Source organism: Ascaphus truei, chromosome 4, assembly GCF_040206685.1.
Source record: "Ascaphus truei isolate aAscTru1 chromosome 4, aAscTru1.hap1, whole genome shotgun sequence".
NCBI classification, from domain to species: Eukaryota; Metazoa; Chordata; class Amphibia; order Anura; family Ascaphidae; genus Ascaphus; species Ascaphus truei.
In genome coordinates this window covers 97,382,685-97,410,219 of record NC_134486.1, presented here as the reverse complement: position 1 = coordinate 97,410,219, position 27,535 = coordinate 97,382,685, and the positions used below count along the sequence as shown (strand labels likewise).

General features: G+C 40.9%; 1 protein-coding gene across 2 annotated transcripts in view; it reads left to right on the top strand.

Annotated features, from left to right (window-relative positions):
* Positions 1-27,535, top strand: part of XRN2 (5'-3' exoribonuclease 2) — a 52,476-nt gene that overhangs the window by 10,427 nt on the left and 14,514 nt on the right. For both annotated transcript variants that reach the window (XM_075596235.1, XM_075596236.1), the window contains exons 2-20: positions 12,706-12,833; positions 12,917-13,028; positions 14,127-14,238; positions 14,334-14,392; positions 14,479-14,568; positions 15,285-15,357; positions 15,444-15,494; positions 16,157-16,314; positions 16,681-16,755; positions 16,841-16,974; positions 17,083-17,140; positions 17,252-17,359; positions 17,731-17,775; positions 18,677-18,805; positions 19,283-19,380; positions 23,032-23,167; positions 25,476-25,583; positions 26,492-26,581; positions 26,753-26,825. In XM_075596235.1, coding sequence (XP_075452350.1) covers positions 12,706-12,833; positions 12,917-13,028; positions 14,127-14,238; positions 14,334-14,392; positions 14,479-14,568; positions 15,285-15,357; positions 15,444-15,494; positions 16,157-16,314; positions 16,681-16,755; positions 16,841-16,974; positions 17,083-17,140; positions 17,252-17,359; positions 17,731-17,775; positions 18,677-18,805; positions 19,283-19,380; positions 23,032-23,167; positions 25,476-25,583; positions 26,492-26,581; positions 26,753-26,825 — 1,837 coding nt within the window. The remainder of the gene's footprint in view (positions 1-12,705; positions 12,834-12,916; positions 13,029-14,126; positions 14,239-14,333; positions 14,393-14,478; positions 14,569-15,284; positions 15,358-15,443; positions 15,495-16,156; positions 16,315-16,680; positions 16,756-16,840; positions 16,975-17,082; positions 17,141-17,251; positions 17,360-17,730; positions 17,776-18,676; positions 18,806-19,282; positions 19,381-23,031; positions 23,168-25,475; positions 25,584-26,491; positions 26,582-26,752; positions 26,826-27,535) is intronic.

Here is a 27,535-nt window from a genome sequence, read left to right as displayed (position 1 = left end):
CCAGCGCCTCAGCACGCCTGCGGACTCTCGCGTGAGCCCCCTCAAGGCATCCTCATTGAGTATGCAGGGGCTCAGCGCGGAGCGTCCACTCGGCACGGCCTGTCCTATGGACTCGGCCTTAGGCCTCGTTCAGGCTGCAGGCTTCGGAGGGAGGGCGTGCTGACGTGCGTGCGGCCGTCCGACACAATGTATTTAAAGTGACTTGTGGTTGTCAGGGTAGCAGCTGCCCTGTCTCCGAAGTACGGAGTTGACGCTGGCTACAGTTTCAATAAACAACCTAAGTCATTTTTTGAAGCTGCAGCAGCGTCACTGCGACCTCGGCAGCCAATGAAATCATTCTTGAGTGATTTCAAGACTGCAACTTCGATCCCTAAGCTGAGGTCTGTAGCCCCGCCTCCTCAACTCTTGAAAAAGTCTGCTGGGGAGGATGTACACACATCGCCCAGCAGACTGCCGCTCGCACACGCGAACGCCCGCCCTCCAACTCCTGCCTCTGGCACCCTGAACGAGGCCTTAGGCTGCGCTTGTAGTGCCGGCGATGCAACATCGCCGAAAAACAAAACAATTGACTCTGTCACCAGCGCTTATAGTGAGTGCGATGAAACGTCTGGAAAATTGGTAGCGGTTTAAATTTGATTTTTGGAAAAAATAGGGTAACCCCAATTATCGAGGCCACTACCAGGGACTATGGAGTGTGTTTAGGAAAGAAGGTTTGACGCCGGTATATAGGTGATGCAGGTAATAAGGCAATATATGGGTATCTCCGATACTAACAAGGGGGAGTGGGGTACTGGAAAACCGGTTAGAGGTACAAGGGGACACCTCCCAAGGGGGCGCCCCCAAGTAAATCACGGCCCGGCTACCAATATATCCTCACCTGTCTCCCCTGTGTATCGCGTGGAGGTCCCTTGAAAGCCGTTCCTGTTTGCGGCTGCAAGCTTGATCCTGGAGGTCCCTTGAAAGCCGTTCCTGTTTGCGGCTGCAAGCTTGATCCTGGAGGCTCTGTGTGCTGGGATTCTGCTTGCTGGCGTCTGCGTGTCCCAACCGGATATGACGTCACAGATGAAAAAAATAGAGATTGCTTCCGAGGTTCACAGCACCTTCACTCAGCCAGTTGTATGAATATAAAAAAGTTTATTAGTAACCAGCAATGTACAACAGCATAAACACTCTTACGCGTTTCGTCCAAGCCAGGACTTTTTCAATGCTGTTGTACATTGCTGGTTACTAATAACCTTTTTTATATTCATACAACTGGCTGAGTGAAGGTGCTGTGAACCTCGGAAGCAATCTCTATTTTTTTTAAATTTGATTTTTCATAGGCTGTTGCCACGTGACAGCCTCTGAACCAATCAATCACCCTGTCGCCAGCGACGTAGCTGAAAGTTAACGTATAACTTTCGCTACTGGCGACAGCAACGGGTGACGTCGCTGTCGTGCGCACTATAAGCGCGGCCTTAGGCTACGGCCCCAGTGCCTGCGAGCCTGGCGGCACATGCAGCCGAATTCCCAGATCTGCAGTGGGAAAAAAGGGGCGCGGCCACGTCACCCGGTAGGTTCGCCCTCGTTGGCTGAACTGCCGGGGGCGTGGCCTAGCGCTCCATCGCTAGGTCTAATCACAATTTTAATGTGAGTCTGAAAAACGCACCGCAGTACCCGCCCCCCCCTTGCAGCGGGCCCGGCTCCATTGAGGGGGGGCCCTTGTCCCCGGAGCGGGCGCTGCAGTAGCCAGTGGGGACCAAGCCTTATTTACTAAAGTCTTACAGCTGCAAAACTGGGGCAAAGACTCCAAAAGAATTGTATTATTTGAATGTGGCTTTTAAAAAAATTTGGATGTGTTTTGTCCCTCTTTTACAACAGGTGGATCTTAATACATCTTTTAATGCATCATAAATTACCTAAATGGTTATCTGCACTTTTTCACAGGAGATTACCTTGAGTATCAATCTGGATACAAAGAAGGGCGAGGTTTTCAACACAAGCTTCAAAAGTTTAGCGGAAGTTGTGCTCTTGCATGCTACTGGGGCTCCTTAAGGCTAAGGCCCCGCTCCCAGAGTCAGGGCACCCGCACTGCAGACAGGCGGTGCGCTGACATACACAGACTGCGATATGCGGTCTGTAGGGAGCGGGAGCCGGAGGTGGGCGGGAGTGGGAGGCTTGACAGGGAGGGGGGCGTGGCTTGAGCGGAGGGGAGGGACCCGCTACTCTCCCCCCCCTCCCTCCACGGACTCGGGCTGGAGCTGGAGCTGCTGAGGGTAAGTTTAAATACACACACGCAGGCACTCATACACACACACACACACACGCAGGCAGGCACTCACGCACTCATACACACACGCGCTCACACACAGGCAGGCACTCAGGCACACACACACACACAGACAGGCACTCACCTGCTTTCACTCCACACTCCTCCCCGCTCCCCGAAGCCTCCCCTCCCCATTGGCTCACAGCCACACCACGTGACGCATCAACGCTAGGAAACACCATTCTCTTGTGTCTCCTAGCGGCTGACGCGCCACAGCGTGTAGTCAGCTGTGCCGCCAGGGGGGACCGGGACCGGCTCGCGAGGATTCCCCTGCTGGTGGGGAACTCGCGACATGGCCGCCCGCGCCAACGAGCGCAGCGGGACCGAGGCCTAATGCATCCAAAGAAGTTGTGCTCTGTGCCAAATTTTTGTTGCAACTGACAGCATCATGTTATTTAATGTGTAAAAGACAGATTTAACGCAACAGTACTATGAACCCCCCCCTCCTGGTTTTTTGTTTTTTTTGTAAGCACGTGACAATGTGTAATTCTGCATTCTTACATTATTACCTAAGATGGCAATCGTTTGGTGCTCTTATAAATCTGTAACAATCCTGATTGTGTGTCTAATGAAATGGCTGCCTTCTAACTTTCTGCTGCAGTGGGTAATATGTTTCATATCAGCTGCAGCATTTCACAAAGTGTAACACTATTGTTACAGCTTTCAGAGCAATATACAGTCTGGAACACAGCAACAGATCTGTATTTTGGAACAAAGTATCAAAGGGCAGAGCTCAAAGGTGTCCGATCTTATGAATGTTTAAATGCTTGCTATAGCAACCAATGTATGTTCCGTACATTTTAAATAAATCATTTAAAATGGCAGGAGTTAACAAAATAATAAATAATGCAGACTGTAGGCTATTTAATATACAGAACTGATGAATTAAAAAAAACATAGGACATTTCGTATTGCTGCTTTACGCAGACATCTTGGGCCTTATGCAGAGAGCATAGAATTTTAAAATTGGCGAATTTCATACAAAGTAGCTTTTTTGGAGAGTTTTATTCTCCATATGCAGAAAAGTGCGAATTCTGCTATGTTTAACATGGATGCGTGTGGCGAGTTTAAATTGGCGAGATGCGCGCTTCAGAAACGTGTAAAAACAAATTTGCGCCTTTTTTCCCCCTTTACTATAGGCGGCGAGCGCCATCTTGCCATCTTTTCCTGGCGCGGCAAAAATGCGAGAATCGCGCCATTTTTTGGCGCGAACAGCCGCTTTATGCCGTTCGCACCTCTCTGCATTCGGAGAGTTTTAAAAATGGCGAGATGGAAGTTCTCGCCAGCCGCGAGGCGAGTTTTAGCAATTGAAAAAACAAAATGGCGCGTTTTTCGGAACTCGCCATTTTCTGCCGGTTTCTGCGCGAAATTGTACAAAAAATGGCGAATTTCGAAATAACGATGCTCTCTGCATAAGGCCCCTTATCTTTTGGGGGAATAGTCACTCACTTCCCCCCCACCCCCCAGATTATAGTTGCATAGATGAGGTTGAAAAAAGACATATGTCCAAGTTCAACCTATGATAAATTTAGACAATAGATTCTTATCCTATATTTGTATTTACAGTATATTGATCCACAGGGAGGCAAAAAATAACCCCCAGTGAAATATCTAATCTCATAGGTGGAAAAATAAATTTCTTAACTTCAAATAATGGCAATCTGATTTCTCCGCGGATCAACATCCTTCCCCTGTTTTACTTATTTGGTATATCCCTGTATACAGTTCCTTTCATCTACCATCCATCAGTTTCCATGGGTAATGAAATTCCACATTTTAACTGCCCTTACTGTAATTTTTTTTATTTTTTTTAGAAATATATTCTTTATTTGGGTGAATACATATACAATTGAATACAGTACATTATTGACACCACCGTTCCAAGTTAACCTTTTGGGCAAGATTCTTATTTTCTAAAGAGGTTCAATGTAAGGTCGGGGTTTCTTTCAATTCTGGAGTTTCTGCGCTATCTTTTATCATTCTGATTTAGTGCTGATGTTTTCTATTATATTCTAGGTATATATTAGGTGTTGTACTGGATGTATCACCTGCCATCACCCATTTTACATAATTCAGAAGTAAATTTAATTAACTGAATCATTGGGAGTAGTGGTTACTCCACACTGGGCATACTGCCGACACGGGGTTTAGGCTAGAGTACAAACATCCAAGTGAGGACTATATCTAGCCCTCATATGAGTATTGTCTGCTCTCCTTGCGCTTATACTCGGTTTTCTATATATCTCTCTCGTGTACTTTTCCACGCCGGGCTCGGTCGTTGGCTTGCGCCGGAAGTTGCGTTACGCACTTCCGGTGCGCACCGGCGTGGGACAGTACAGGGGAGAGGCAGGCAAGCAGCTGGGGGAGACGCCCCATAACCACCGCCAAGATAGTGAGGGAGAGAGGCAGCAGCTGGGGGTCGGCAACCTGCACAGTCGCAAGTAGGATCGGAAAGAGCCACAGGTTGCCTACCCCATAGCTAACCCCACCTAAATCAGATTCATCCCCTTTATTAATTTGGTGGCTCTTCTCTGCACTATAGTTACTTAATATTTTTTTTTTTATGGAGTGGTGCCCAAGACTATACAACATTTTGCTGACTTTTTTTTTTTTTTGTGCATCAATACAATCCACACAAAGTAATTTAGCTAAATTGCTGATCAATTGGTGAGGTTTGTTTCTCGGGGGTTCACTAAATGCAGCAGAAGAGGACTAAAGATGCAAAGTTCTGTGGGGAAGATGTGACCACGCAGTCACTAGATACAATTGGTGCACTGCTAGAGGGATGTGTCAGGGCCTGTTTCAGAAAAGGAAAGGGATGTGACTTTGTAAAGGGTTGCTAGAGAAACAAAAAATTCTTGTTACATTATAATACAGAAAAATTGTAATTCACAGTGGAGTTTAAAAAAAAAAGGTATTTTCTCATAGTACATAGCTGACTTATTGAAAAAGAAATGTAGGATATTGCTTGGTCTGCGGCTTTAACACTCAGGTCTGGTACCTTCAAAGTGACTTTCTTAAAGGCACATCCATAAACTCTGTGACTGTCTCTAAACTTGATGGTGTTGCACGCCCATTGCTTGTTAGTGGTTTAAAAAAATAAACAATTGTTTCCCCTATTAGCAGCACCTGTGATGGTGACATGTTTTATAGGTTGTGAATCCCAACCTCTAAAGGGCGGGAGTATGTTCTTCCTCTCCATATAGGCAGTTAATGCTGGTAATGGGAGCTTCTGCATTATTTGATGACAGAACACTACTTTTTTCAAGTCAATTCTCACGTTGCATATGCAGAAGTAGGTAAAAAAACATCATATTTAGAAGTTGCTTTGCATATGGAGCTTACATTTTTATATATATAATTTGTGCGAAATACTGTTCACAACGGGCTAGATGTTTGTTAATAACAAGGAAGTTGTTGGAAACCCGCCAAAAGCTTATACTGTGTGTTTCTACTCTGTATGTTATAGTGTCCAAAGTGGAGTCTAGTACTACAATGTTTGTTTATTTCTTTTTTCCTTAAAATCAGATTTAGGTTACCACCTGTGATGTAATGCAAACAGTGACTGGAATTTTTTTTTTTTAGTAAGGGGTTCTTAAAGGTTTCAAGTGGTTCTAGAATTGTGGAGTGTCTGTAATATAATTTTAGGTTTCGTGCTAAATGCTGTAAATGTGCACATTTGAGTACCTTGAGGTAAGAGAACTGGTGCAAATACGTTTGTATCAAGAATTTGAGACTTCAGATAAGACTAAAAGTTGTTCTGTCCTATTAATGGCTTTGAAGAATACCCAGAGCTCCAAGATTATGTACTATTTTTTTTTATGGTTCTAATAAGCAGTTCTCTTTGCATCTTTTATGTGCGAAATGGTTTTAAATAAAGTTTTAATTGAGAACCAAGGAGTCATTTGTTTTGTATTGTGCTACAGGCTGCCAATAAAAAGGTTATAATGGTGCGTGTGCGTGCGTGTGTGTGTGTGTGTATATATATATATATATATGATGTGACCTTTTTTTATGTCAGACCCATGGCAGTTATTTGACCATGTAAAAAAAATGTTGGAACAGGTGATTCAATAAACCTTTTACTGAGCAGTAGAAAGGGCTGTGGTTCACATTCTTAACGCACTGCAAGTTTTTGTCAGTCTTTACTAAAGAGGAAGGAAGATCGCCTGTAGTGCACCAGGTGCAGAAGCAGGTGGCCTAATATATGCAAAAGTCCCAGTGGTCCATAACAATCAACCATTCTGGCAATTTGTGATGCAGAAGTGTGTGAAATTGAGGGCACACCTTGTGTGCAGGTGAAAAGATTGCATGAATGGTTGCTAAGGAAAACGCTGTCTGCATAGTAACAAGTTAGACACAGCATCCTGGTCTTTCGACTGGTCGACCATACATTGCTTAAATGGGGGAACATTCATGATTTTAATTTGCTTTTCTAATTGCGATATACAAGATTATCATGAACGGCACACCAGTGATCACGTGACTTGTATGTGTGTAGAAAATCCTAGAGCAGAAAGTCCAGTATCAGTGCTGCAGAAAAAAGGGTGTTTGCCGAGCACGCGCATTTGAAGTGAAACTTCTTTGTCTTCTGTAACGGTTTTGTCACAAAAATTGTTTGTTATGGTGCTATTTTTCATTAAAAGTCAAAACACAATTTCATTGACAAAGCAAAGGCATTTGAACGCGCGTGCTCTGCACACACCACATTTTAGCTATTTGCACTTCTATATTTATACTAATTGAATTCTTTGTTTGTGACTGACCTAGGTGGGTGACTGACTGACCTTGACAGGTGACTGACCATGTCCTTCCTTTCTAAGTGTTTATTACATCATACTTTTATTTATTTTTTGTAGCTTAAAAAAAATAATTTAATGATTACAGCCAATAGTTTGCTAGTATTCCGGGGAGATTGTGGAGATCCTCCACTTCCGTTCACTAACCGGATTAGTCACCAACAGGATTATCTACCAAAGTGATTAGTGGAAGGGTGGAGAGTGCAAACCAATGAGAAAGCAGTAACGAAATAGACCGTTAACGCTTATAAGTTATATTTGAATCTTTTATAGAATTGAAATTACACTTTTTTTTCTTCTGTAAAATGGCTATTTTTGTCAATTTGTAAGTTGTATAGATCATGAACACTTTAAACTATGAATTCCATCTGCTTAGATTATTTGTAGATGTATCAATCGCCCTGAATATGGTAAATGGTCATCGACTAGCATACCAAAAAATCAGTGATTCTTCACAAACTTAAATGTTTATCTAACCTTGAAGAAAAAGTTGAGTAGGATTACATTCTAATTTTCAGACTGCGGTGTATATACAATTTGTGTATAAACTGTGATATGGTAAGGGACTATCAAACAAACGCTTAAAGAAGATGAGGCTTTGACATATGATTGGGAAGAAGCAAATCATTGCAAGACAATGAATAAACAACAAAAGACTGTGCACTTAGGAGTTCAGAACTTGTACAAGAACACAGGTGGCACCGGGCATATTCCAGCAGAGCAAGAAGAAACCACTGATGTACCATGCGTCCTTTCAAAAGTAGCTAGGGGAATAAAACCTTTTAAAAGTGGGAGGGGGTGAGCTTCAAACTAGGGAAGGAGGAGCCACCCTCCAAATCGGCTAGGACCAGCTGAACAAGAATTGCAAAACATTCAGGACCCCTATAAGCTCATATTGAACCCCCAAAATAACCACAACATATATATGTATATGTTGTGGTTATTTTGGGGGTTCAATATGAGCTTATAGGGGTCCTGTATCTCTTCAGTGTGAGGCTGGTTAAATGAACAAATGCCATAGTTATCCTCATCCACAAGAAAGAAGACAGAGCGTAAGAACTACAGACCAACCATTTGCAAGATTTTGAAGCTATCACAATAGACCAGCGGTGTGCAAACTGGGAGGCACAGGGTTTACAGAGGCCCCGCGCTCTTCCCGAAGGCACTTAAATTAAGTGCCGGGGGAGATGCAGGGCCTCTGGAAACCTAACTTACCTTGGATCCGGCGGCTTCACGCGTGTCGCCATGGCAACTTGACGTCAGGACGCCGGCGTGGAGGTGAGGGGACCGCCGGCAGGGGGGCGCAGGGGAAAAAGTTTGCGCCCCCTACAATAGACCATGGACTTTGCCAGAGCCAGACAGATTTTGCAGAGACTACAACACAATGCACCTAATCCAAGTCATACAAGTCATGATTTCCTAAAGTTATGAATACAATCTACCACTTGGCGTAGGATTCGTAGATTCTGCAAAAGCATTTGATTCCGTTTACAACTTGCGGTTTTAAATGCATTGAGATTGTGTTGTAGCGTACATTATTATAAGGAATATTTACGAGAATGCAACATCAACAATTGGATTACATGAAGATACAAGCATGATCAAGAGTGGCAAGGGAGTTTTGTTTAGACACCATAACCAAAGCTTTTCACCACAACCCTTGAAGATTTGTTCAAGACATTTAATTAGGAGAAAAAAGGAATCTAAAATCAACGGTGAATGTCTGAGTCGCCTACGATTTGCAGCTGCCTTTGTAGTGTATTCCACGGGTCCAGAAGACCTGCAGCAACAAATGGAAAATTTCCCGAAGTGGACCTCCATATGAATCTCTACAAGACCAAAGTGATCAACAACTGTTAATTCTGCAAAGATCGCAATAAATGGAATAGAACTAGTCCAGACTCTACCTTGGCCAGCAAGTGACCATGGATGGGAACCTGTGGATTAAATAGGAGAATGACGATGGGATGGAGCACATTAGGGAAAAAAAACAAAACAATCTTCTTCAAGAAGTACGTTTTTGGCCAGTTTATCCTCTGTGCTCACATGGATATGAGACTTCCACCACCAAATGTGAAAATAATTCAGAAGCTTTAAACAACTCCTAAGTATGGAGAGATGAATGCTGATTATTAACCGAAGAGACCGGGAAAAGAATGGGTTTGAAACCCAACAGGTCTGTGACATCACACGGGTGAAGAAATTAAAATGGCAGTGAACCGAATATCACAAGAAATAATGATCGTTGATCAAAGATAGTACTAAACTGTATTCCAAAAGTAAGATTAGAGGATGAGACCACAAAATGTGCTGTAGCAACATGAAAAGGGGAGGTTTGCCATTGCAATACCTAAAAGATCATTTGGGGAGGTCTTCATCCAGCAGTGGCTTGACGAGGGCTGGAGATGAGGTATACCGCTCTAGTTGTCTCAATGTTAAGTCTCTTAGAAGAAATGCCTCAAACTTTTTAGCACTTTTTTTTTTTTTTACCTGACATTGTTGGGGTGATGTACCAACCCTCGGGTGTCAGATTTCTACATTTGCTATTCCTGTGGAGTAATTTCAACATGCGTGGTGGTCCTAGAAGTCGGTCAATCAAATCTGCTTTATTGGCATGACAGAAAATATTTCCGTATCGCCAAAACATGAATAACACTGGATAAGGTATAATTACACAGTACATGAATAAGTTACCCACGGGATGTGGGGGTTAGTGGGTGTCTCTCAGCCTGTGACAGGTGCTGATATAATGCGCAGCCAGTTCTGCTGTGGTTTCATCTTCTCCTAGGAGGATCACAATCTTTTTGTTTCTTTTCTATATTCAAGTTATGGATAAGAGCAGTGAGTTTCTCCAAGTGGGCACTCCTCACTTCAGAGTATTGTGTGCAGCACAGCAGGAAGTGTTTCATCTTCTACCTCTCCTAGCTCACACCGCTGGCACAATCTCATCTCCCGGGGCTTCCAGGTCTCTGTGTGTGCCTCTTTCTATTTCCAGGATTTGGGCACTTATTCTGTACTGGCAGTAGTCTGTCTAGTTTTGTAGTGCAAATGTGTTTTTTTTTTTATTTTTTATCAATTTGTATTTCTATTAAATATAGGTTCTCTTTGAGACTTGACCAGCGTTAATCACACTTAAACGGTTAAAGAAAGGCCTATTCCTTGACTTTTGTTTTTTAACTGTTTATAGTCCATAGCTCTCCGTAGTCACAATGATGGAATTAGAAATTATACAGGGTAAATGCACCAGGGATTTTGTTTATATTTTTCATATACAATGAGCGGACGTTTAGTTTTATTCAGAGTTGTACAAAGTTAACACTGGAAATATGTTGACTTTTTTTTTTTTTACAGTTCGCATTATTATTTTTTAGTGTTAAACTAGTCTACAGGACAACATAGTTGGAGATTTTACAGCAGTTATTTTAATTGGTGACTAAAAATATCTGACGATTTTTTTATTTTCTTGCACTAGGCCTATGTAAAATAAATATACACACTTGGATAGCTAAATGTGTCATATTTGATGTGCATTGGGGCTTTGTTTGCTGAAGCCTTATTATATAGGTCATTAGGAGAGAATTTTTTTTTTTTTTTTTGTTATGGTTTTTCTGGATTGCGAACTACCCATTTCTTGTTGGAATTGTTTTCTGTCTGCTTTTGGTTATATAACTCACTGTTTAGAATAAGGTTAGGAAATCTGTGGTGCTTGGTTGCTTAAAAATCCACTCCTGGTGCCTTTTTCGTGCTGCTGCTTGTGATCTCCCTTCTCTGCATGGGATTTCTGAGTTGTAGTACTGCAACTCTTCCAATTGTATAATATTTACAGGTGGATGAACCAAGTCCCAAAGCCTTTGAGTAAAATGCCACATCACCCAGGAATCGGCCAATCCGTGCAGAGCATTGGTAACCACACCCCTTCCTCCCATACATCGCTGCCTCACGGTATTACCTGATCAGCTTTTGGCTAGAATTCACGTTACAATGTAATTAACACTAAAATACTGCAGCTATTGTAAATTTGCAGTCAGAAACCAGTGTCCTCGATATACATATGCACTGTATACACAAACAAAAGATGGATTGCATTGCATGTGAAACTCTGGTAATGACAGTGGAACAGCGTACAACATATAGTATAGTCCAAGTCAATTTGTGATAATTGGTAACGTGTATGGGGGGGTTGATTTGGAGCTATAGAGAGGTGTTCTGATGCTAGTATGTAGGAGAAGTTCCTAAACTCCAGGTGTGTGACGTTGGCAATCTATAGATGAAAAGTGCGCACAGATGCCCTTAAAGCAGCAAAACGTGTGAAATCTTATGGTGGTTTTATATAAATGGCTTCTGTTGTATTAGAGAATAGTGACTGTTTCACTCTTCCCTATACAGTAGCAGGCTTTAGCACACCTCCCAGCAGTGGAAGATATTTGTAACACTTTCCTGTTTTGTGATGATTTGTTGCGAATATTCCCAGCCGTTTTAGCTGCAAATTGTAACAATAGATAATGCTGTACAATGAAAAAAGTAATTTTATCTGATCTGTTGTGGGAGTCCCTGCATGTTTCTCGCTGGTAACGCTGCCTCCAGAGCCATCGGCTGGCGTGCATTCTCCCGCACTTCCGGTTGCTATGGCAACACATGGTGTATAACTCCTTTGCTCTCTTAGCATCCGTTCCTTCATTAGGTGTGGCAACTGCATCTTCTGTCAGTTTTCGCCTACGCGTTTCGTAAGGGTTATCCTTCCTCGGTTGATTCACACTGAGAAATCATTAGTCGAAATACGCTGTCAGGCAGGGGGGCGCAGCTCAGGAAGTTTAGCGCACCTCTGCCCTAACCCTACCCAGAGTCCCCACAAAAAATACCATGCACACCCCCAATGACTTCCACAGTGTCACGTGAACATGTAGTAAGGTTTAAGGAGCTATAAAGTTAATACAATTGAGCTAAAGCCACATAACAATCACCATAAGGACCCCACAGCTGTGTCCCAAAGTCAGTAGTAGTAACATAGGTTAAATAAAGTAGTAATATCTAACAAGGCTGCAGACTAACGTATAATACACCAATATGTGGCCGGGCTACTATGTAGGGGGTGAGGTAGAACGGAGAGGGGGGAAAAGACGGAGACAGTGAACAAGGCATAATTTTAAAAAAATGGCCAATGCAGAATATTTTATATATTATTTTTTTTTTAGTTTTTCAATATGCAACAGGACAAAGTGCAGGTTAGCCGATCCTTCCTTTTAGCTTCAGCACTGTGCATCCCATCACATCCACGATAAGGTTTAACGAAGAAATCTGCCGTCCAGTGTCACGGGAGATGTCGGCTTTTGCACACACCTCAATACCATAAAATTCTGTCTCTTAAAATGTATTTTTACTATTTGTCCACCCCTGGTTTAGAGATCTCAAATATAGAATAATTTGGAGCTTGATTAATTTTCAATGCAAGACTGAACCCTAAATATCTATATCTATATCTATCTCTCTCTCAAATGGAAATATTCCTGTATGCTCATTTGCATGTCTTAGGCAGGTCTACAACCCCCTCTCTCTCTCTATCTATATCTATATATAATTTTTTCTTTCTTTTTTCTTCAGCCTAAAGAATGCAATGGCATCAAGATACCAGTGGATACCAGTAAACCAAACCCAAATGAAGTTGAATTTGATAACCTTTATTTGGACATGAATGGCATCATTCATCCATGTACACACCCGGAAGACAAGTAATTGGCTTTATTGGAACTCTTGGGATTCTGGAAGTGTAAGTTGCTAAATATCACTGACCACTTTTCTTTTACATTTTCAGGGCAGCACCCAAAAATGAAGATGAAATGATGGTTGCAATATTTGAGTATATGGATAGACTTTTTAATATTGTGAGACCTAGGAGACTGCTTTACATGGCTATAGATGGTGTGGTAAGTATAAAGCCCATTCATGCAGAATTTAGTATCTTTAGTCGTAATCTACAAAGGGTTTCAACCCATATTCTGTTGAACACTCGTATTCCTGAAAAAAAATTTTTTTTTTTAAATAATGCATCTTTTATTTGTCAAGGCTCAAATTGCTGTATTTGTAAATTTTTTTCAATATAATTCCAAAATCATTAAAGGATCATTGGATGTCGTCAGAATTTGTTTTATAAAAAGTTTGCTGCTTTATATATCTATATATCGCCCTATTTATTTCATTTATTTATGTCTCTTATTTCTCTATCAGCAGCAAACTTTTTATAAATAGACTAGCTAAAGTACCTGGCTTTGCACGAGTTGCAGTATTCTGGAGTCATCTTTTCCATTGCAGACTTGAAAGTGTGAATCAGTTGATAAAGGTGTCCTCTTTAACCCCATCAATAGTTCTGCCTTCCAGTGAGAGAGGTTGCACCCCAACCCTCAGTCACACTCGCATCCCAAATTATAGTGACATCCACCCTCTTTACCGACACACTCCCTTAGTGACCTTCCCCCTCAGTGACATTTACACCCCATCTGTGACCTTTCTCTCTTCCACTCCCACCTCTCAAACCCCCTTAATCTTCTCCCTCCCCCCCCCCCCCCCATGTATTTCTCTCACCCCTCTCTCTCTTCCTCCCCTTCTGGCCCCCCTGCCCTCTTACAGCTCTACCCCTGTGTCTTGCGCTCTCCCCCCAAGGAATATTTGGAAGTCCGTTTGCTCAGCGATCAATTGCAACAGTAGGGAGAGAAAATTCCAAAATAAAAAATAATCCATGTGCACAACCCTAGGGTTCCCTTAGTGTGCATGCAAAATTTCAGGTGTCTAGTTTTCATGGTCTTGGAGCTATGGATCTGACTGACACACAGGCTGTTAAATTGATAATAATATAATAGCCCTACCACAGCAATGGCACTTTTATGTGCAAAGGTGAAATGAGCAGGGCTCGGCAAAGTCGCAATAGATTAAGGGTTTCCATGGGGCCACATTACATTGTAAATGGGGCATGCAGTTCTAAACAGATTGCAAAAACAATGATCTTGAATGATTTGACATGTTTCTAGGCCCCACGAGCTAAAATGAATCAACAGCGCTCTAGAAGGTTTCGAGCATCCAAAGAGGGTGTGGAGCTCATAGAAGAGAAAAATCGTGTGCGTGAGGAAGTGATATCCAACGGTAAAGTCAATTGTACTTTAGTGATGGTAGTTTTTTTTGTTTTTTTTCTCTCCCCTCTCTCACTAACTGTAAACCAAATGTGTTGCTTTTGTCAGGTGGCTATCTCCCTCCTGAAGAAATGAAAGAAAGATTTGATAGTAACTGTATTACACCAGTAAGTAACAGAGCCAGAGTCACCATTTCTATTTCTAGCCATTCCCATTGTTGGTTTATTTGTATAATTTGTTTTCTGTATTATAGGGTACAGAGTTTATGGACAACCTAGCAAAATGCCTGCGATATTATGTTGCGGATCGTTTGAATAATGACCCTGGCTGGAAAAACCTTACAGTAAGTTATTTTTAGGTATTTTACGTAAGAATATTGTGTAATGTAAAAAAAAAAAACTTAAATGCTGAATATCTGATATAAACCTGGTTAAAAACATTTTTGGATGGTTTACTTAATTTTTCTGTCCCGTTAACCTCGCAGAATTCCTATGATTTGAATTGAATACATTGTCACTAAACCATTTTGCTCCAGTCTTAAGTTTTAAACCTTATGACATTAGTGAAGACGTCCGTTGATCTGCGGTGACTCTGTATATATGTGGTAGCTCAAAGATCGGATTTCTTTTTTTACCTGGTTACGTTTTGTCTCCTAATACAGATTGTAAATGTTTCTTATCACATATATGATCGTTTGGAAACCTAGTGGGAACATTTTATTACCAGTTGCGAAATCTAAAAGGAAAAGGTCCCTGTCCTGATGCACTTCTAGTCTAAATTTTGTGTTGAGAAACAGGATTATTTTGTTGCGTTAGTCACGTGTGTGCATTCATTATCAGTCGGGGACATTATCAAAATAATCAAAGATTTGGGCTTACTTACAGTAGGATCAGGGAACCGATAGAGAGCGAGTTCCAGCAAAAGATGTAGGGCCTTCAAGACTGGGGTTTTAATTGGGGAAGCCAGTCTAGCAATTCAAAAAGACCAGTTTTATAACGGGTTTGGATGAATTTCCTATTCTGTGCGCTGTTTGGACATGTTGGATTTTTTTTTTTGTAGGTCATTTTATCAGATGCTAGTGCTCCTGGTGAAGGTGAACATAAAATTATGGATTACATCAGACGGCAAAGAGGTATGACGCGTTGAACGTTTATTTAATTAATCTCTGTAGAATACTTCTAGATAACTAACACTTTTTTTTTTTTTTCCCCTTTACAGCTCAGCCCCATCACGACCCAAACACTCATCATTGCTTATGCGGTGCTGATGGTAAGCACTAGCTTGTGACTTTCTGAATAATGTAGAGATTAATGTAATTTTATTGCTTGATTATTAATTACAGCATTCCACACAGTTTATAGGTCAGCATCATAAATTAAACAATCAAGCACTTTCTATTTAAAAGTTGCTGTGCGCTCTTTGTAAATGTGAGACAATGCAAACTTGGAATAGATGGCAACTTTGTCATTTAATTTAGTGTCCTCTGCAAATAAAGAAAAATATTTTTTTTCATTAAGATGTGCTGGTTTCCTTTTGCATCATAGCTACCATTTTGCCCTGGGTAAAGCCAGTGTGGTCACTACAAAACTGTCAAACTGTAGTGTGCTGTCATCAGTATAACAACTTTTTTGCTTTCAGGTTGACCAATTAAATTTCCTTGCTCTGAATTTACAATCCTGGGCAGGCTCTTGTACTTGGATTTAGCTCATCATAAAAACAGAACACCTGCATTAACCTCAGGGGAGTGTTATACCCATTACCCCTCCCTAATAAACCACTATGTCTCACATTGGTTTTCGATGGCTAAAAGCGTAAATATTGTGCATAAATAAAATGCATGCATGAAGGCCTTCAAAATAAATGCATTTGAGTTAACAAATATGTTTAGTACTAATACCGATAGTTGATTGATTTACTATTTTTGTTCACAGCTGATCTTATCATGCTAGGACTTGCTACTCATGAGTCAAATTTTACAATCATCAGAGAAGAGTTTAAGCCAAACAAACCAAGACCATGTGGTTTGTGTGGTCAGTTTGGCCACGAGATCAAAGAATGTCAGGGAATAGCCAGAGAGAAGAAGGGAGAGGTAAGATGCATTCAGCAAAGCTATTCACCAATGTGTTCTCCTCCCCCCCCCCCCCCCCCCCCCCATAATTGCTATGCATAGAGCAAAAAACTCCACGCAAGATACTTGGGGGAATATTCATCAAGTGCTGCCAGTGTTGGTTAGCGCACCCTGTCCAGCATGAACTTCCATTGATTTTAATGTTAATGCTGCATCAGGGGATGCTAACTTGTGCTCCTTCATTCAAGCACATGTTTTTAGATTGGGATCTGAAACTTACCTTTACAAATGATGACCAATATAAAGGTGTTCTCTATGTTGACCAATACATGTTATCCAGTTTTCAGGGTAATGGAGTTAAATACAAATTGGGTTTCTTTTTTACAGCATGACGAATTTGCCGATTCTCCTCCAGGCTGTGAGCAGGAGTTCATTTTCATTCGACTGAATGTATTACGTGAGGTATGAAGCATAATATTTTCTGAACAGTTGCCAAGTTGGATCGGTTTCTCTGGCATTAATCCAAAATTTTATGGTTTTCTTCCAGTATTTGGAGAAAGAACTGGCTATGGCCAGCTTACCCTTCCAATATGACTTTGAGAGATGCGTTGACGATTGGGTTTTCATGTGCTTTTTTGTGGGGAATGACTTTTTACCTCATCTGCCGTCTCTCGAAATCAGGTGTGTCTTAAAACCATGTTGAATTTATACCCAAGATTAAAAAAGAACCCGCAGTTTAGTTATTGGTGTGGATTGTAATTCATAATTTTTTTTGTCTCTCTCTGCCAGGGAGAATGCTATAGATCGTCTTGTCACCATTTACAAGACTGTTGTGCATAAGACTGGGGTAAGTCTTCGCTTCGGCTTTATTTGATCCTCGTGTTTCTCCAGGGACTAAATGCACAGTATTTAAAATTGAATAAATTCCTTAATTATGCTTTCCTTATTTTGTTTGCAGGGCTACCTTACTGAGAGCGGGTTTGTGAACCTTGAAAGAGTACAGATGATCATGCTAGCAGTTGGTGAAGTTGAAGATGGCATTTTCAAAAAGAGAAAGGAAGATGATGTATGTCACTAGTAAAAATTTGTGGATTTACGCTCTACTAGTTGACCTCTCTTAGGACCAGGGCTTTTGCATTGACTGTTATAAGTGAAGTACACAATAAATAGCAGTCCCATTTTAAACTCTGAACTATTTTATGCCGTTGAGAGAAGGGCTTTTTATACCAAGGTGGTGAACCAAGTATAGTGGCGTTTGCCTTGGTTCTTTGTGTAGAGGTGACGGCAGATAACATCAATGTGTTTGACACTCAGCTTGCTAGATGCCAGGGATTTGCGTTTGAGGAGTGCTGTGCTTATTTAACCAGTTAACAAATGTGGAATATGGTGCTGCTTGTGGTTTGGGGTCATTTAATCTTTCACATGCGATTTTTCTAGGAGGGCTATAAAAGAAGACTAAAAGAAAAGAAAAAGCGAATGAAGGTAAATCTCATGCATTGTTTATTTTTCTAAAAAGCCATGCTTGTTCATGCGGATATAAAATGGTATTAATTATTATTTAAAGCATTCATTTTGCACCACCTTTTAGTATTAAACCTATTTTTGTTTTACGTTTGTTTTTTGGGTTGGTTTAAACATTTGTAATTGTTAAAGGGATATTTGGTTTAGTGTTCATATAAAAAGGGCCTTTTCTACTACATTAATCTTTTGTGTGTGTCACACAAACAAAGAAAGAAGTCCCATAGAGAGCACTGATGATATTCAAAAAATAAGTGCACAGTTTTGAACATTAGTTTATCCCTTTCAGCAGCATTGGAATCATGCAAGCATTTTTTTTGTACTTTGTGCTCACCACTTTATATTATCTTTGTATGAGAGTGCATCATGTTATATATGTATCTATACTCTATCTTCAGGTATATATTCGTTCTCTGACTATACAGGAGGCTATCATATAGAGTTATATAGACCTAGGATATTTAGAGTGTAGTTTCCTAGATATTGCATTATGCATATTGTGTGACAGGCCGGTCTTTAAACTGCCATATAGCTTTTTATCCCTTGGTTATTACTTGTCCTGTAGTTTAAGCTTGCTGTTCCAGCCCTGATTACAAGCCTGAGGCTTAGCATTGGCTTTAGACGCTACCTTCGGGTCCCGTATGCGTTTTTGTTGGTTTTTAAATATATATATATTTTTTTTTTCTTTGTTTGTGTGATTCTTATGCATTGTCCCTGAGCATTGATTAGCATCTCTTATTATAGAGGAATTTACTAACCAATCTTTCTGATACCAAGTTATCATAGGTGTGTATGCGGTAGCTGTTTTTGTGTCTCTTCGTATGTGTGTATTTATTCTCTCTTTTTCTCCCCCCCTTCCCCTTAGAGAGAACAGCCTTCCTTTATTACATCTGGACAATATGCACCTCAGGCATTAGGTCAGGGAAACAGGTCTGGCCCAAATGCAGTGAGCAACCCGAGGCAAACTGCCTACGAAATGAGAATGCAGAATGCAGTAAGTGATCAATTTAACGGCAATAAATGATTATTTGGAGTTACATTCTCGGATATATGTATATTATACCTCTGTTCATTAGTGTAGCTGAATCACTGTACTTAAAGTTGCGTTTGCTTTGAAATGTTTTTTCTATGGGTCATATCGAAAATGGCTCATTTATGTACTTTGGACATTTACATTTGTGTGGGCTTCCATTTGACATAGTTGTTTAGCATACGTAAATAGATCATTTTGTTATCTTAAATGTTATATACTGTCATCATAGAAGTCGAGCAAGGTGAAGCTATAACATAGGAAATCCTAAATGAAGTACAAACAAACAATGTGGAGCTTGTCTTTTGAGCACTTTTAATCTGGCCTTTTTTTAAAAACTCTATAGTGCATAGTTTGCTATAATTTGAAATGATAAACTGAAATGTCCCCCCCAAATTTTTTTTTTTTTAATTCATTTTGATATTGGGATGGCTTTTACAGTCCTCTTCGAATTCTGGCAATAAAGCATCCTCTGCTGCTGGAATGAAACGAAAAGCTGAAGATAGTGACAGTGAACCCGAGCCGGAAGATAATATCAGGTGAAGCCATTTTTCTTTCTGTAGCACTTTGTTAGCAAATTGCAGAATTAGGTTGAGCTTAATTAATGCCATTTAGCTTATAGCAGCAGTGCCTTCAGATAATTTTCTGTGATCTTTTTATCCACCAGTAATTAATGTGGAGGGTTACAATATTCGCTAAATTCCTGCGAGATGAGTAAGCTAGAGCTGTTAAATCCAAGTATCTAGATTAGTATGCGTACTGGTTTTCTTTCTCCCAGCCACTTTTCCCTTTGAGACCTAACACTACATTGGCTAGACATTCAGTGTCTTTGATTTGATTATGTGATCTGAATGCCAGTGTATTGCTGATGAATATTTAACCCTTAAACTTTAGTCAATGTAAGTGTGCCGCATTATCCGATTTGAATGGGACATCTATTTAGCATGCCCGATTGTACTACTTTGATCTATAGACTGTAAAATCATACTTAAAATATAATTGTGCAGGTGTCCCATTTACACCTCATGGCCTAATTTGAGTTTTTAATTATATTTATAGAAAAGGGGCATAGTCATTTTTGCTTTTTGATGAGAACAAAAAGTAAAGCAAATACATGAAAACATTAGCACTGGTACTTACGAGCTGGTAAATGTTTTTGCGGTCTACCGTTTCACTTCAGTCTTGTAGGGAAAGGCTTAATCAAAGCTAGTGGAACCAACAGCAGTGTTCTGGAATGGGTTCTGTGCTTAGGATACTAACAGCTTGTTAGAAATGGGACTGTAATCTGTTAAACAACGGCAGTTAGAGGCAATACAAGCCATTTTGGGGGGGTGTGTATATTTTATGATATCAGGAATGTTTAGGGCACTCAGAAGGGAAAATAAAAGGAAATAAACTTATCTGATCAGTTGTGGTACTTGCGGTGCAGCCAGGATCACCATCCATCAGCAAAAATAGATACCTAACACAAAAAATCCGCAGCACTCACAAATATCAAAGATTAAATTTAATAAAGCAACACAAGCATCAGGGGGTAACCACAGGAAAAAGAAGCGATGTTTCGGACCTCACGGTCCTTTCTCAATATATATATATATATATATATATATATATAGCAAATGGAAATATTACTGTGTGCTCATTTGCATGTCTTAGACAGGTCTGCATCCCCTCCTTTCACCATTATCACACAGTTGTGTGTGTGTGTGTGTGTGTGTGTGTGTGTGTGTGTGTGTGTGTGTGTGTATCAGTACCGTGTTAGCCGAGCTTCAATAATCAAAAAATAAATAGATGATACCGTTCTGTGCCTAACGAAATGCTTTTATTTGTGCGAGCTTTCGAGATACACTGATCTCTTCTTCCGGCGATGTTACAATGAATGACCAAGGATTACTTAAAAACAGTGTCTCTTGGAATGTTATCTGTGTTGGTCCTTCCCCCGGTGTGGATGAGATTTATGGCTGGAGGTGTCAAAGGGTAACTGAAAGCAAGTGAAGAAAGAGTGTGTATGTGTATCAGTGTGAATAAAAATGAATGGAGAGCCCACAGTATAAACAGTGCTCTACACTAGGTGTGTGTGTCTACAGAAGAGATCAGTGTATCTTGAAAGCTCGTACAAATAAAAGCATTTCGTTAGCCACAGAACGGTATCATCTATTTATTTTTTGATTTTATATATATATATATATATATATATATATATATATATATATATATTTATATTTATATATATTTACATACATACATACACACTTATTTGAATTAATAGCTCTCTGATGCTGAACCCCATTGATTGCAACCTCTGGGACCCCCTTCTTCCAGAGATACTTACCCCCTGAAGGGTGTGCCGGTAGCCACTCCAGGGTTCACTATATGGCTAAGTTTCAAAGCCCCCGTGTCCTGCAAGCCAATCGGAAGCAGTGACGTCACCCAGTACGGGTTCTTATTGGCCCATGTCACTGTGGGCCAATAGGAGCTTTAAACTGCAAAGATACGGCACACCCTTCAGAGGCAACTATCTCTGGAAGCAGGGGGTTCCTGGAGGCTGCAATTAATGGGGTTTAGCTCCAGAGATCCCCCATCCTCTATAAATTAAAAATAAAATACTGCCTGGATTGCTCCTTTTTAACAGCACTAGTATAGTTGAGGAACACCGACTCAATTAGAATCCAAAACCAATTGTTTGAAGGCCCCCTAGCAGCGTAAGGGTTAATGTGTAAAAGTGATAAGTGCAGTCTTACTGTTCTGGCATTTTAAGGTGTTCCGCATATTAGATTGTTTCATGTAATGACTTGGGATATTGGAGAAATAAAGCTTGAAAATTGTTGTTTTTTTTTTTAGCAGTAGGAAGTGTTCAGAACGCTTTCTGCTTTCTCACTAAAACTTGTCATACTCATTGACTGGATACAAGTGTGGCTTGCAAACATCAAATACTTTATTCTCCCCAGTGGATACACTGTATATATAGATAGAGAGATAGAGATCTCTATCTCTATCTCTCTATCTCTATATATAATCTCTATATCTATTATCTCTATATATAATCTCAATGTATTGAAAACTTGTTGAATGAATGGCTGTGTAGTTTCCTTAAGGCAGCTGTATTCATGTCTCTTCAGGGAACACCAGGCAAACCAGATTTTAGCAATGACTAAGGCATTAACAAACATGAGCGCAAATTGCTTATAAGCAGTTGCTTGGTTATCCCCAAAACATGGCCCAGCTGGGATTCCCCTCAAGGAGAGAGTTGAAACATATTGCTCTAATTAATAGATGACTTAGCTCTTGAGCATTTTGTAGCATAACATAAATTAATCATCTTGGCCAGTATACCACATTTAGACTACAGGATCTCTGTTCTATCATTTTGAAGTCTTTCTCTTAATGACCTGAACTATTGTAAGTAGAATTGGTAAAAAAAATAATAATTGTATTTGTCTATTTAGTTCCAGTCTCTCACAACATATTTGCATTTCAATAAAGTGAAATAAATCTGGCAAATAGCTTGTTCACTGACGTTTATGAATTGATGCATACAATGACATATTTACTGATACATTATTTAAAGGGGCGTCATGTATAGCTGAAGAAGCAATGTTGCAGCTGGTGCAAATATGTGGTGATTAGGTTCAAGTCCTGCAGCAATGCTGCAAGTTAGAATTAACTGCAACAAACATACTCACATTGATATATCTCTGAAACTGAAAACTTGGAGGATTTAACAATGAAGTATATAATAAAGATGCAAATAGGAATGTAAAATCTCCACAGCTGAGCCCCATTGATTTCAACTCTGAGGACCCCCTTCTTCCGGAGATACTTGCCTCCAGAGTCTGTGCCGGTAGCTGCTCCGGCTGAGCATGCAGGGCGTTAGTTTAAAGTGCCTACATCACACGAACCAATGGGAAGGTGCACCGATAACGTCACTGCTTCCTTTTGGTCCGCAGGGGCAAAATCTTTAAATAGTGGACATATTGTGAACCCTGGTAGCTGAGGAGAGTGGCTACCGGCTCCCACTTTGGAGGTAAGTATCTCAGGAAGCAGGGGGTCCCCAGAGTTGAAATTAATGGGGTTCAGCTCCAGAAACCCTTTTCTTAAATGCCATAGAACAATTTTCAAAAACAAATCTGCTGCCATGGATTGCCACTAAGTACTAAAGGAGTTTGTGATTTGTTTCTTTCTCACTGTAGGTTATGGGAAGATGGTTGGAAACAACGGTATTATAAGAACAAATTCGATGTTGATGCCTCAGATGAAAAATTCCGTCGTAAAGTTGTACAGTCGTATGTTGAAGGTCTTTGCTGGGTTCTAAGATATTATTACCAGGTACACAACTTGCATTGCTAATGTGTTCCTGTTTGCTGACTAAACGTTCCATGGCACCAGTGTCCCACCTATTATGTTTAACTGCTTAGGATATGCAGACTGGTGAAATATTCAGCTTGTGAACCCAGTTTTGTTAGTGCTGCATTCATGTCCCTGAATATTTGCTTGAAGCCATTTGCCTCATGTGAGAGGAATGTAAAAAGCAGAACTGAAATGATTTAATGACGTTTTGTCAGGCTGCCAAATGAACGGTCAATCCTTGTCCCACAATATTGTGACGTTACATGAAGTGATCTGTCTAATAAATCTTTTGATAATTGAGATGCCAGACTGGCAAGAGATTAGTTACACACACGGCGTGATTGTACCGCTGAAGGCTAAACCTTTTTGTGTTTGGAGAGAATAGTGCATTTGACTGTATCTGGTTTGGGAAGTCCTTTCATACATGAAGTAACCAGTGGCACAGTAGCTTTTCCGGTGTATATTCTTTCTACATGTTAATGGTGCAGTTCCACGTTAACATAGGTGTAGTAATAGAATGTTTACAATTGAGGTTGAAATCTCCACTGTGGGAAGCAGAATAACAAGTGATTTAGAAGTTACACGATATGCTACATTTCTTACGTACTTCTTGGTTTTGTGTGTGCAACGTTGTGGTAGTTCTTTTGTTCCTTTTGGGAAGTCTATGTTGTAGTTTGTGATACCTTAAGTGGGCAAAGCTCTTCCTAGAGGTAACAATGTTCACAGATCTTTCAAAAACCTTGTCGGTCTAAAATTTGAAGAATTTAAAAATGTATGTTTTGCCAGCTCTGTGCATACTAGTGAATCTATGAGTAGCTTTAGTTGATGTATTGAAATACAACAAAGTAGGCCCTGTACCCGCCTGGGGAAGGAAAGTGAAAGCAAATGAAGGCTTTTTTGCAAGGTTTCCAAAAAGTGGTTTCCTTCACCAGTATCTTAGCAAAATAAAAAATGACTGGACGATTCCACAAAGAGGTCAGGATGAAAAAAGTAAATGCAAATGGTATAATGCCCCTATTTCCTGCTATGTGTGATGGTACCATGGGGTGTGTTGTGGGGGGGGGGGGGGGGGGGGGGGGTTGGGATTGGAAATACCAAGTAGAACTAAACAAAAGAATTGCTATTATTGACAGAACTTATACAAAATAAAAACATTTTAAAAGAATTAAACATGATATTCCTCACTGTGTACCCAAAAAGCAATCTAATTTCCTTTATATTCCTCTGGAGTAATCGATACTATGCAGAATAACTTTTATTACTATTTAATCAAGCTTCTAAGGCGTTGTATAGGACTGTGCTCTAGGTGCTCAGTTCCATTGTGTTGCAGCATATTTTTGGATGGGTAAGATTATCTGCGGCATGTTAGGCCTTGCCCCCGCTGCCTGCTACAGCGTCCGCTGTGGCGAATGCTGCGCTCACGAGAGCCCTCCCCGCAATGGCGCTGGGCCCGCTGCGAGGGGGGGGGGGGGCCGCAGCGCTCGCGCGAGAGCTACTCCTGCTCTCAATAGAATTGAGAGCAGGAACTCGCGTCGAGCGGCTAGGCACGCCCCCCGGCGGTTCAGCCAATGAGGGCGAACCTGCCGGGTGACGTCATGGCCGCGCCCCCGTCACTCCTCCGCCACGCCCCCCCGCCCGGTCTCTGCTCCTGCAGTGAGCTGCAGACCGGGGAATCGCCGGAACGCGCAGCCAAAAGCGCGGGCGCGCATTACAGCGCCGTGACCGGGGCCTTAGCCTTACTGATTTGGTGTCTTTGCTTTCCAGTCACAGATCGCCAATATAATTTAGTAGTGGGCATTGGTAAATGCAGTTGAAGATCCTGTTGCGTTTCTGAAAACGATCACAAAGCGCATTTCATTAAAAACTGCTTGTATCAACAGTGTTACAATATATTAAGCAGAAGGTATCTGGTGTTTGTGTATGTTGCAATATATTTCCTTTCACCCAGCTAAATCAGGGTATAAGTTACAAATTCCTGATTGTCCCTTAGAAATTGAATTGTTACAGTAGTGTGCAGTGTAATGCTTTGCCATTGTGCCACTTCTTTAAAGCTGGGGTTTTTTTTTTTTTTGGTTTGAAAAAAATAATAATGCTAGTTTCATGATTGTCTGAGCTTGGTTATGGACAAAACCATTGGACATTGTACAGAATGATAGTCTCATCTTGAACACACACTGAAAGTTTCAAATACATTAAACTAGCCTTTAAAAAAACTTGCATACAAATGTTTTCTGAAGGACTTTGTTTTAATAATGTAAAAATAATGTGCGTGGTTTTATATTAATAGGGCTGTGCTTCGTGGAAGTGGTTCTTCCCGTTCCATTATGCGCCTTTCGCTTCTGATTTTGAAAATATTACTGAACTTTTTACAGAGTTTGAACTGGGCACAAAACCGGTAAGTAAGCTATTTTTTTTGACTTCCATTCCTTGCTGATTATAACCCTTTGAGTGCCCGAAAACTTGGCCACTACGTTATGGGGTCTGGCCCTCCGGGGGCCCCATGACCCAGTGAGTAAATCATGCTCAAAGGGCTTGTTTTGTCTGGGCTAGATCGTGTCCTCCATTTCCATTGAGTGAGGAAGCGGATGAGGATTACTTTTCCGTTTCCTGCAAAGTGGCTGTCGGGGGGGGGGTGGGGGGGCTATGCCACTCGGGCACCGCAACCCCTCCGGCACTCGGCAAGGGTTCATCTCATTTCAATCCAAAAGATTAAAGCGGAATTGCATGTTTTATATTAAGTCGAGCGAGCCCTGTTTCTAAACAGTAGATCATACTAATTTTCTCTAGTTGAGCCATCCCATGGCTTCGCAATGCGTTCTGGCCCCTCTGGCACTGCAGGCTTTACTGCTTGGCAGTCTGCTTTCTTTTGCTTTCATTGTGAGAGAGATTAGGGCGGAAGTATGGTCCAGCATGTATACTCTGGCAAAGTAGTTTCTTGGGTATTAAAGGAGCCATCCCTCTTAGCTGATAGACACTTTGTAGAACCACCTACCTGGCTTTCTTAAACAAATACAACCATGCTTCAATAAAAGATTGGGGTGCTATTTTGTTTCTTTGGAAATAAAAATATAACTTTTGTAAACATGTAATGGTCATTGGCTCAATCGGTCCAAGGAGCAAATGCACCTTTATTTTCAAGTTCTATTTTGCACAAATTGATGTATTGCTGCAAAAAAAGTATACTGTATGTATACATGTGAATTTATTTTGCTGTATTGTACGTAAGCTGAATAATTGAAACGCGCTGTGAATCTTAGATTTTGCTCCTGTGTTCAATATAAACATCTTTGTTTCCTTTCTCAGTTTAAACCACTTGAACAACTCATGGGAGTGTTTCCAGCTGCTAGTGGCAACTTTCTCCCTCCTTCATGGAGAACACTTATGTCTGATCCGGTACGTTTTTTTTTAAAATATACTTTTGTAGAATTTTCAAAGACCTAAATATATTGGTATAAAACTTAATTTAAAAAAAAATTGAGTTTGCAGCGGATCATCTGATTGGAATGACCAAATTTGACCATTCCTGTTTTTTCTCCCCCCCCCCCCCCCCCCCCCCTAATATAGGACTCCAGTATAATTGACTTCTACCCTGATGATTTTGCTCTTGACTTAAATGGGAAGAAATTTGCTTGGCAAGGTAAAGATAAAGCTTTGTTTTGCTTGTGCAAAATGTAACGGTTCATGTATTCATCAATTTCTTGTTGCCTGAATGTTTTACATTTGATTGGACCTGAATCAAAGCCACATTATTGCACCTTTCACAAACAGACTTTGGTCCGGTGTTTCTGTTCATAATTGCTGGTAACCAGAACACATCCCTTTTCACCAGATCCTACGCATATTTATAAACTACCTGTCGTAATGGAGAAAGTCACTCCCGTACATACAGAGTCCCTGTTGCTATGATTCAAAATGATTGCAAGCTTCACCCTGATCATGGTTATGATTCTATGTAAACCAAGGGACAGACCTTTACTGATGGTTGCCTTTTTTGGGGGGGGGGAGGGGTGGAGGAGAGAGAGAGAGTGGGGAGGAGTGGCCTTGCAAGCTCCTCTGGCAACGAAAAGGGTTACATTTTATGTTCTGTGTAGGTATGTTTTGATGTATGGCTATGAATTTACACTGGCAATGTATTTTTTTAGAGCTTTGTCCCCATACATCTTAGATCTTTATTTGTTAACTTAATTGTGTTCCATGCTAGATCTTTAATAATAATGCCTGCAATGCATTTTACAACAGACCCTGCGGCCTGTACCAGAATTAGGCTGAGTCCATGGTGACTGCAGCCGTGCCGAGGCGCGCTGAGGGAAAGCAGGTGCTTTCCCTGGCCTTAGTTCCCGCGCCGTC